The sequence below is a fragment of the Telmatherina bonti genome, assembly GCF_933228915.1.
Source record: "Telmatherina bonti genome assembly, chromosome: 2".
In the NCBI taxonomy this organism is placed as follows: Eukaryota; Metazoa; Chordata; class Actinopteri; order Atheriniformes; family Telmatherinidae; genus Telmatherina; species Telmatherina bonti.
Genome location: NC_136620.1, coordinates 34,036,441 through 34,047,966, shown reverse-complemented (window position 1 = coordinate 34,047,966; position 11,526 = coordinate 34,036,441). Strand labels below are relative to the sequence as shown.

At 40.6% G+C, this 11,526-nt stretch overlaps 1 protein-coding gene across 1 annotated transcript; it reads left to right on the top strand.

Annotated features, from left to right (window-relative positions):
* The first annotated feature begins 2,337 nt into the window (after positions 1-2,337).
* ric8b (RIC8 guanine nucleotide exchange factor B) lies at positions 2,338-11,192 on the top strand. Its single transcript, XM_079250853.1, has 10 exons — positions 2,338-2,466; positions 2,908-2,955; positions 3,043-3,675; positions 4,456-4,550; positions 5,371-5,521; positions 5,661-5,756; positions 5,872-6,016; positions 6,133-6,277; positions 6,564-6,683; positions 9,094-11,192. Exons 1-10 carry the CDS (start codon positions 2,383-2,385, stop codon positions 9,200-9,202), a joined length of 1,626 nt encoding a protein of 541 aa, XP_079106979.1. The 5' UTR covers positions 2,338-2,382; the 3' UTR covers positions 9,203-11,192.
* The last annotated feature ends 334 nt before the right edge of the window (positions 11,193-11,526 follow it).

Here is an 11,526-nt window from a genome sequence, read left to right as displayed (position 1 = left end):
AGGAAGATCAGGGATCCAGTCAGCTGTCAGACGTGCTGCCACCAGAGGAGTTCAACTTTGATTTCACCGAAACATCACTTAGAAAGTGACTATCGAACAACCATGTTTAGTTTTAGTAATGCATCCTGTCAAGTGCTTAAACTTAGTTGATAAAACACAAAATTAAGATGATCTAAGAGTAAATGCTGTTTCGCATAAATGAAAATTTTAATATTAACTATATAAAGCCCAACCTGACATACTCTATACAAAAAGTTTCTGAGACGTTTTGTAACATTCATTTATTCATTCGTCGTCTGCATAGACTGCAGATTGTCCGTAGCGCTTAGTCCGATTAAGGGTTGCAGGGAGCTGGAGCATATCCCAGCAGTCTCTGGGCAAGAGGCAGGGTACACCCTGGACAGGTTGCCAGTCCATCACAGGGCATTTTGCAACACTGTACTGTAAAATACTTTCTCAAAATCCTGTTAAACACAATCTGATACTTGTCTTCTGCCCTTCCAAATAGATAGTAGGAGACAGAATGTAATACTTTATTCATTTTTGACATGTCAAATGGTAGTAAATAAATACACCCCTCCAAAGAAAAAGTGTATATGTGCGAGCTGTCTGGTCCTTGTACGACAGGTGTCAGAGCATGGTCCACATTGCTGGCAGTAAGTCAGATTTGTTTCCAGTGAGGGTTGGACTCCACCATCGATTCTGTTCTTAACCTATATGGACAGAATTTCTAGGCACAGCCTAGGGGATCCGGTTTGGTGGCCGCAGGATTGGGTCTCCGCTTTTTGCGGATGAGGTGGTCCTGTTGGCTTCATCTAGTCGTGATCTCCAGCTCTCACTTGAGCAATTTGCAGCCGAGTGTGAAGCGGCTGGGATGAGAATCAGCACCTCCAAATCTCCAAAGATCTATGACCGTGGTCCTCAGCCAGAATAGGGTGGATTGCCCTCTCTGGGTCGGGAATGAAGTCCTGCCTCAAGTGGAGGAGTTTAAATATCTTGGAGTCTTGTTCGTGAGTGAGGGAAGGATGGAGCGTGAGATCGACAGACGGATCGGTGTGGCGTCTGCAGTAATGCAGACTCTTTGCTTTTCTGTTGTGGTGAAGGAGCTGAGCCAGAAGGCAAAGCTCTCGATTTACCAGTCGATATATGCTTCGACCCTCACCTATGGTCATGAGCAGGGTGATGACCAAAAGAAGGAGATCTTGTATACAGCCAGATGAAATGAGTTTCCTCCGCAGGGTGGCCAGGCTCTCCCTTAGAGACAGCGTGAGGAGCTCGGTCATCAGGGAGAAGCTCAGAGTAGACCCGCTACTCCTCCACATCGAGAAGAACCAGTTGAAGTGGCTCGGGCATCTGGTCAGGATGCCTCCTGGACGTCTCTCTGGTGAGGTGTTCCAGGCATGTCCCTCTGGGAGGAGACCCAGGACACGCTGGAGGGATTATATCTCTCGGTTGGCCTGGGAACGCCTTGGGATCCCCCCGCAGAGTTGGCAAATGTGGCTGGGGAGAGGGAAGGCTGGGCTTCCCCGCTTAGGCTGCTGCCCCTGTGAACCAACCCCAGATATGCGGAAAAAGGTGTATATATGTATATATATACATATATATTTACACACACACACACACACACACACACACACACACACATATATATATATATATATATATATATATATATATATATATATATATATATATATATATATATATATATATATATATACATATATATATATATATACATATATATATATATATATATATATATATATATATATATATATATATATATATATATATATATATACATATATGTGTGTGTGTGTGTGTGTGTGTATAATGTCCAGGCATATGTCCAAGCATATAATCAAGTCTCATTTTATACAACATAACACAAACAGACAGAAAACAATTTTTTTTTTTTTTAAATTTTTCTTTAGATTAGCTCCTTTATGAGCAAGATTTTTTTTTTTTATCTTCCACTTTAAACTGGAGAAAGAGGGTTTTTTTGTTGTTGTTTTTTCTGCTTTTCCTTTTTTTTTTTTTTTTTTTTTTTTTGTATATATTAAACAGGCTCATGAATCTTTTCCATTAGCGCTGTTTCCTACATATTTTTGTGTTTTACTGCTCAGATATGTGAATATTTAAGCACTTTAGATAATTTGGTTATTCTTAGTGATTTTCTTTTCTTATTTATTTCAAGCTCGCTGATAGTTATTGTATTGTATTTCTACGTTGCATCGTGGATGAAGTGTGAGGAGGACACAGACCTGCTACGGATGGAGACATGGGAGTTTCCTTACTGTTAGCCTGCCAGCTAGCTGCGCAGCAGTCACTGGTAACGTCAAAACTAAGCTAACTAGCCGTGTTGCACAGATATCCATCATGGATTTGAACAGCATATTGTCGCAGCTTGAAAGTGCAAACGACGAGGACACAGAGAAGCTTTTACAACAATACAGTCGAGAAGTGAGTCGCGGCTTTCCTTTTTTTCTTCCAACCATAACAAACGGGACTGCTAACGCTAGCTAGCTAGCATAACAGATAGCTTTGAGTTAGCTAAATATCTCACCTGCTGTTTGAACTGATATTTAGGATTGTGAAATGATTTTTATTAGTTACACCCCACACCAAATTTGTAAATGAATCAGACTGACTGGATCATGACACGCTGTTTAAACCACCAACCTAAAGTTAATGTGCTAACACTGCCTGAAGACACACTATCTTAGCAACTTCATGACTGCTAGTCATTCATAACATGTATTTATTTAACATCAGGTGTTTTTAACATTTAATCTGAACATGTATTTTAGATATGCGTAGCTGTGTGTGTGTGTGTGTGTGTGTGTGTGTGTCATGGCAAAGGGTATTTTTTCCCCCAACTAATCAACATCTTTCCTTTTTCAGAATACACGGACCTTCACGTTTGAGCAAAAGGAGGAGACCTTGCGGACTGTATGTACCTGATCAGGTTGTTATTAAGGGATGAACTGAGACTTGATGTACCATAATGACAGTTCTCTTCACTCTGTGTCATTGCAGAAGCTGTGCCAGAGTGTGTTGACAGTTCTTGGGAGGCAGGTGCGACCCAGCTGTCAGAGGACATGTCTGGAGACACTCCGCATCCTGTCCAGAGATAAGCGTGTCCTGACACCTGTAGCCACCAGGGAAGGCATGCTGATCCTGGCAGGGATGGCAAGGCTACGCACCACACAGGAGGAGGATACTGACCAGAAAAGCGCTCAGGAAAACACACAGTCAGAGGAAGAGGAGGAGAGGGTTGTGGTGGAGGCTTTAAAGTGCCTTTGCAATGTTGTGTACAACAGTCCTGCTGCTCAGCAGGTTTGTGTAGATGTAAAACTGGCTCACGGCCTGTGTACCAGCCTGCGCACCACGCACACATGGCGACACGAGGTGGGCCTTTTCACATTGCGCCTTCTCTTCCTGCTGTCTGCCCTCCGACCTGATGTGAGAGGTGTTTTAAGGAGAGAGTGGCACGCTGTGAGACTGCTGACAGAGGTGCTGGAACACACCCTGGATGTTCGCTGGGTTGGCCCCTATGAAGCTGCCCGTCCTGGTCCCCAGAGCCTGCCCATGCCTGCAGAGGATAATGAGCGAGCGATGGAAGCACTTAAAGCCTTGTTCAACCTTACATTGTCAGAAGCTCGTGATGAAGTGAGTGTTTAAAGTGGTGTAATGTTGCCATATTGGTTTATTTTTCATCCTTGTCACTGTTGAGTCCATCCCTGTTACTGTGTATTTCGGTGCATAAAAAAGGTGTGGCTTTCACATCTTGTCAGAGAAATCTTTAGGTGTAGACTCAACCCTGTTGCAGAAGCAATCTCTGCTTCATCTTCAGCTGTTTTACAGAAAATTATAGGATTTAATTTAATCTATTTTTCCAGCTGCCATTAAGTGTTTTCTATGCCCCTGAGAGTTTTGAGTATGATTGTGCATTATCTGTAGTCCAAATGCCATTGAGTGAGGCATTTAGAAGAATATTTTGTTATTTGACTGTAGTTAGAGTGGCTTTTTTTAAATGACTTTTTTTCAGCTGCATTAGAGGTTGTATTTCATCATCAATTGTAGCCATTTTTGTCTAAGAATATGGCACATTAAAACATGCTTGTGATGTTACATGCAATGTGGACTGAAGGGACAGGGAACTTCAAAAGCAGCATCTACCCCAATGTAAGTTCAAACAGCCTTAACTTTAGTTCCTCAGCAGACATTTGTCCCTGCTCTCCCTCTAAAAATCCAGACCTCCTTCTCAGCGATGATCCATCATAGATTTTTTATGCTTCATTCAGTTGTTCAATTCCAGTTTGTGAAGTTATTGCTTTTATATCCAGCAAACAGTCCATGTAGTTTTATTTTAAATGGGTTTTTTTTGTTGTGCTTCGAGCACAAATTTGTCCTGTGTGTAAAGAGATATTTCCATCCTTGATTTGACAGGAGGATGACCATCAGTTTCGCCTCATTGCTGCTATCCTGCGTCACCTGCTGATGTTGAAAACAGAGACAGAGGATAAAACAGAAGAAGCCCACAGGCAGGAATCTTTTCCTCACTGCTCATCACATGTATTTCAGTGAACTACACCTTCAACATTGACTGACATTCTTTGCCCTACAGCCTCAGTGAGGCCTCAAAAACGTGACATGGCGTGGCACCAAACTGTTTCTCTGCAACTTAGAGTAAATATTGGTCCTTTATGGTCAAGTGTAATCTGAAACTGATTTGCATAGAAAAGTACACAGACTACAAAGTACATCTCCCTCTTGGTAAACTAGCTGGACACACTGGAAATTCACCTGCATGTTAGTTGTTGGATGCTTCATTAACTAAAAGCTGTTTTAATGCAGCAGTGTCTTCTTTTGTACGGACAATTTAATGCCGGAATCCCAAGAATTTGTGTCTGTGGCCTGAAATTTAAACATGTAAACGTGACGGATGACCCTCTTGAACCGCCCGGCTGGAGGCTGAAATAGTCATGGGAGTTTGACCTGTTGACTGACCTGACTGTGACTTCACTAAGAGTGTTGGAAAAACTCACACTGAGTGGGAAAAGAACCTCAAGGGTGTTTTTATCTGGAAAATAGCGAACGTAGTTTAATCTGTTTGCAAAACAGAGGGTCAGTCTTCTTCATGAGAAATCGTTTTGAGGAGCAGACATACAGTGCATAATTAAATTGTATCTCATGGGCTGCAGAAGGTCTTTCAAGATTATATAATATAAATATATTGATTTAATGCTTATAACAGTAATAGTTTGTGTTCATGTATTCATGTGTAGTTTAGCAGTTAAAATCCATAATTTCCATGAAGATTTATGCCATTTTTTTTAATAAAAGGCACTGTTTTGTCCCCAGCCATGCAGTAAACCTGCTTAACAACCTGCCTGTGTCCTGCCTGGATGTGTTGATCGACGTGCCTGTCCAGGGGGGACAAGAGAAATATGGAGGAAAGAACATGGAGGCAGTGCAGGTGTTACTAGACTTCATGGAGAAGAGACTCGACAAGGTAAAGTTGATCTTCTGTTTACAGATGTGATCTAATTTATGTGACTTTGTTTTTTAAACTTGTACTCATCATCCTGACTGGCATTTATCCAGCATGTGCAGACTGAACTGTTTCTGGTATGTGTCACCCCCCCAAGCAGGGCTCCAACTACAAGGAGGGTTTGACTCCGGTACTCAGCCTTTTAACTGAAGGATCCAGAGCCCACAGAGAGATCCGTAGATATATAAAAGCTCAGGTAATAAAGCCACCGCCATTACACTAAATACAATAATGTGTGAGCAGTGGTGAGGCTCGCATGACAGGACATTTGAAGCTGCGACATAAAGATAAGTCCTTGTTTTTTTTTTCAGGTACTTCCGCCATTAAAAGATGTGAAGATCAGGCCAGAAATTGGCACCACCATCAGAAACAAGCTGGTTCGTCTCATGACACATGTGGACATGGGCGTGAAGCAAACGGCTGCTGAGTTTCTTTTTGTCCTCTGCAAAGAAAGCGGTGAGTGGAGATGAGCTTTGTCTGGCTCACAGGGAGACTTTAATTGTAGAAGTGGGAGCTTCTGAGTGTGGCTGTCATGAAGCGGTAATAACTGTGTATGTGTCGTCATCCTCAAGTGGACAACCTGTTGAAGTACACTGGATATGGAAATGCAGCAGGGCTCCTTGTGGCTCGAGGACTTCTTGCTGGAGGGAGAGGAGAGACTCAGTACTCTGAAGATGAAGACTCAGACACAGAGGAATACAAATCTGCCAAGCCCTTGTGAGTGTCAGTCAGTGGCTACATTATCATTAACAGTAATATTCCAGTATTATCCTTATTCTGAGTCTTTTCTGATCACCTATTAGAATGTGTGAGGAGACTTGACATGATCATGATTTAGACAGTGATGTCTAGCACGAAAATGAAAGGAATATTAATACCAATATAACTTTATTTAGAAGACTGGAAAAAGTTAGAACATTGCTGTTTATGTACACATCTATACAGTACATTCAAATGAATGAGTTTTTAGCTGTACTTAAAGCCTTTTAATAATTTTTCCCAGCATCAACCCTATTACTGGTCATGTCGAGGAGCCAATGCCGAATCCCATTGAAGAGATGACCGAGGAGCAGAAAGAGTATGAGGCAGAGAAACTGGCTAATATGTTTGACAAGTTGTCAAGGTAATGCACTGAAGCGAAAGAGAGTGCAAATCTCTTCTCCACATTTTGTTCCTGCAAAAATGCTTAAAGATAAACAGTCAGGATTGAAGTACACCAGCACAGTACCCAATCCCGGTACCTACCCCTGCATTTTGCAGAGGAAAGCGTTCCCTTCATCCAGGTCTTCATTTGGAATATTGGTAGACATTTGGTAGGCTACATGACCACAACTTCTTGATCCCCAAAAGAAAAGGGGAACCTATGCTACCTACAAGAACAACAAATGGAGAGTTTCAGTCGAGTGGTAGGATTAAGAGAAGGAATTGCGATAATCCTTTAATGCATAGTGGTCACTAAAGCGGACATCTGTTGATAAGCTTTTTTTCATGCATATCCATGAGTGAGGATGGTTTATTTGGAAATTAACCAACTCAGTGAGTCATCCAATACATTACCACTCCCTTAAATATAATTAAATCAACATAAATGCGTACATTGTAATTATACAAGTTTGCCTTTGTGATAAATAGGAAAAGAAAATAATATATATAATATAATTATGATTTAAATAATAAAAAAATAGATATTTATATATTTTATGATTAGATATTTTATGATTATTATATAGAATACATTAAAATGAACCAATAAATCCAAAAAAATTCAAAATATCACAAATAAACAAAAAAAAAAAAAAATGTCTGTAAAGGTAAAATACCAGATAAATTAAATATTATAAATATATGCATGAACGGGTTAACATAATTTCAGTCATCACATCAAACAGGGCTTCTGTGTCCAGCAGATGAACACGGCAAACTAATTCAGAGATTTTAAAGAAAGAAAACCTCCACAAGCATGAAATACCGCAGGAGTCATGACTCTTTCTCCTGGAAAGGCTCATCTCTTCTGATGTGCTTACTCTGTTTAGAACAACTGCTGCAATACCTCTTCATGTTCTTATAATTCACCATGTCGCCTGCACCGGGTCCTGCTTGTGTTTGTGCTGACCTTTCCTTAGTGAGCAGAAGCTAACGTTACCTGCATAAAGGTGACAGTGAGCACGCTCCCTGCCAACCAATTCATCATAAGAAGAATCTCTCGTCAGTAGATGTGGCTTCAATTAAGCCTCAACTTCCAGCACGGCGGAGCATTCAGCTGGAGCTTGCTGTCATACCGCTGCAGCATCATTACCACCTCCACATTAATTATCACCTAATTGGCACAGTCGCACTGTCGACTTGTCGGCCCTGGTTTCTTTATGTGCCGCATTCAAGTTTTTAATAACGGACAGACTATTCCTCTTGTATTTGAGGAACCAATCATCGGCCAGACAAGGAGTGGACTGAGACAGAGGCACAACTAGACAAAACAATTTCTAGTGGAACGTGGATAAAGAGGAAGAGACATGGGTGAATAAATGCGCAGACATAAGAAAGCCGACTTTGTCATAGTTGCTCCAAAGAGGGCGTTGAGCTTTAATGAGACACGTGTGCCTAGAAAAAAAAAGAAGATTCCTGTCAAAGCCCCTTTCTTCTCTTCCCCCAGTAAAGATGCAGTGATGAGAGAGGTGCCTCTATCAGCACAGACGCTAAGGAGATTGTGTAGCGCCCTGCAAGAATGTGCTCCCCTAACTGCGGAGCTGGTCCTCCAATTAGCACATATTCTGCACCCGCCACCCCTTACACCTGCCACACTCCAAGTCCTCTGTAACTTCTGAGGACAAGAGGCAAATTTCTTTTTGCTCTAATTGGGAGATGTGTTGCACATTTTTGTTTGTATTTTTATTTTTTTTTTTTGTAGTGCCAGTGTACATTTTACCTGTTCACTTTGATGGGAGGCGAGAGGTGCATCACCGAAAGTGTCCATCCCACAGCCCCACCGTCGTTTAAGGAACTTAAAGTAGTTTTCTCTGACTAAATCACATTTAAGTTTGAATCGGAAGAAATTACACGGCCATATGGATTTTAAATCTGTCAGGTAATGCAGATGCTTCTTGTTAAATCTGATGGATAATTTTCAGATAAATCATCTTGGAGTACAGGTATAATTGGATTAGCTTGAAGGGGCAGTGGTGGCTTTGAGGAGATTAGGCTGAGCACTGATCCTGTAATTAAACTGCCACAGGAAAGGAGAGGAGGAGAGCGGGGAGGGAGGTAGGATGGCCAGACAGGGCCGATTGTCCACGAACGGGGGAAGGGGGTCTGTGTGAGGGTCCTTGAGTTGTGTTTGAAAAGGAGAGAAAACACATAGAAGTGAAAGCCCCCATTAAAACGTCCCATCGGTACAAAAGAGCCTGAGCATAGTTTCTTGCCACATATTTTCTTTACTTAGAAAAAAAAATATAAAAGAACAGTCACACATTCAGGATTTTGTGGTTGCAGCTTGTGTAATCGGAGTGAATCTGATGTTTTTATTTTCACCTCCACAGGCAGAACGTGATTCGGCCAATGGGCGTCCGGCCAGATGGGACGCTAGCACCTCTTGAAGAAACTCTCTGTGATCCACCTGAGGACAACTCTGAATCAGACTCTGACTAGAGCATTTTTGGGGCCACATTTTCCAGACTAAGCCCACTGCCCACCCCCCCTCCAAACAACACATTTAGACTTGTGCCCCATTTCCAAAGCTGGATCCTTCTGTGGACTCTTGAATCTGTGCCTCCATCTTAAATGAGACTTAATCTCATCAGTCAAAGAAAACTGACATGCTGCACGTAGAAAATTACTTTCCATTGAACTAAACTGATTATTAGACATTCAGACAGATGTTAAACTGCAGCAAACACAACGACAGCCAGATTCCTGCGACAAGTTTGTGCCGAGCTGCGACAGATACTGAGTGTCAGGTTGTCAGGATACGACTTCTGTTTATCAGACATCTCTTTTCTACAAATAGGATCTTCCAAAGTCATTTATCCTTTGGTGTAGTGAACAGGATGCAGTGACTACCTAAATACAAATAAAAAATAAATGCATTAGATATAATAGAATTGTAAATTGTCATTTAATTAATTGGCAAGGACTGAGAAGTGCCGTTAATGACGGGGTGCAGTGGATTGTGGGATACGCATCGACAGCTGTAAGAACATACTACATAGATCTGGAAAAGAGTAGAAAAAGCACAAATGTTTAGGAATTAGGAAGGCTTTGTTGAATTGTAAAAACATATTTAGATGAACTTGGACTTTTGGTGATCCAGTGACGAAGTGGGACACAGTTGAAGGCGGTAAACCATTGTCAGGAGTGGGGGAGGGTGGACTGATGTAAAGGTGGAAAACAGGGGTCAAAGTGCGTTGGAGTCTTTTACTGTTCTGTTTTTCTGCTCAAGTTGGAAAAAATAGAAATGATTTTGCTGGATTGTTTGTTTTTCTCTCTCAACACTTTTTTTTTTATTTTGCCGGTTTGTTTATAGTCTGAATAATCATTCCTTCACATTTTTTTAAAGTTTGTTTTTGTGATGCAGTTGCACACCACGCACACACGTAAAATGTAGACTTGGTGAACACTGAACCGTGAAGCTTCTCCTTGGTTTAAAGTCACGCAGCAGGACGGTGGTGGTTAGAAAATATGGCAGCAGCGTTAGCACGGATAACTTCAACATGCAGCTCAGTGTCTGTCTACACTTGGATGTGTAATTGTGAATGTCGAACACTTGTTTGTCACAATTTATTTTTTCTTTTTTTTTTTTTACTTAATTTCAGGACTTGGCTGATGCTCACTTTGATGTTTTAGACAGAACAAGAAAAAATCAATAATTTAAAATGTAGTTGCTATATTTTCCTGTGGTAGATAACGGTGAATGCCTGTTGTCGACTTTTGACAATGAAGTGTGTATACTACAGTGACTGTTTTGTTTCTTCTTTTCTATAAATATATAAATTTTTGCCAAATCTGCATGATGCCTCATAAAAATAAAAAAAAAAACCGTGACACTCCATAAGGATAGAAAGTGTTGGTATTTTATATGCATTTACGTCTTTGTTGCATGTACATATTGAAAGAAATGTTTTTAATTTTCTACCCTTTCTGTTGGTATAAGATGAGAAATACCACAAGCTGAACAGGAGGCCATGAAATCACAGACATGGCTGTTCATCTGAAATCCTGCTTTGAGTTGACAGATGTGTTTTTTTAAAGTAAATGTTTGCAGATTATTATCCAGGAAATGAAAACTGCTCTAAAAGGACTTGTCATTCTTGAAATGAAATGCCGAGTTAACTTGTTTAATAGCGAGAAATCCTGAACAAACCTTTGAGCCCGCCTGTGAATCACCATTACTGCCTGCTCACACAACTCGACCGGCTTCACCTTTTTAATCTTTTCCCTGAATTTCCTTTTCAAATGTTTCTTTTTATTAGTCTCAGAAAGTTTTTTGTGCTTTAATAAAACAGTTCTTTGGATTTTTATTGTGCTCTCCTGTAAATACTTTCCTGTTGCTCCATAATCGGATCTAAGGAGAGTTTGTTATATTTTCATTCTTTTTGCACATTTTTTGCGTGCTGTAAGCAGACCCACCTATTTTATTTTCGAGGCTTCCACTGAAATCAATAAAGTTGATGACTGAATAATGAGTTGTCTTCTTTGTACTACATAAACAGATAGGCAAAGTAAATGTTAAATTGTATTAAATATTGCTTTAAAATACAGTGTTTTATTGATATAGAACATCTTAAATGCCTTCAACATAAAAAACATTTGCTAGTGTTCTGCACGGACGCTCCCCAACACTTTATGAACTTTTAACCATTTAAAATGAACACAAACATGTCACTCTCAGATGAAGTGATCCCGTTTGCCTACAGAACATTCCATGTAAATTAAGGAGAGACAAAACCGTCACAAACTTCTTGAAACAAAAGAGG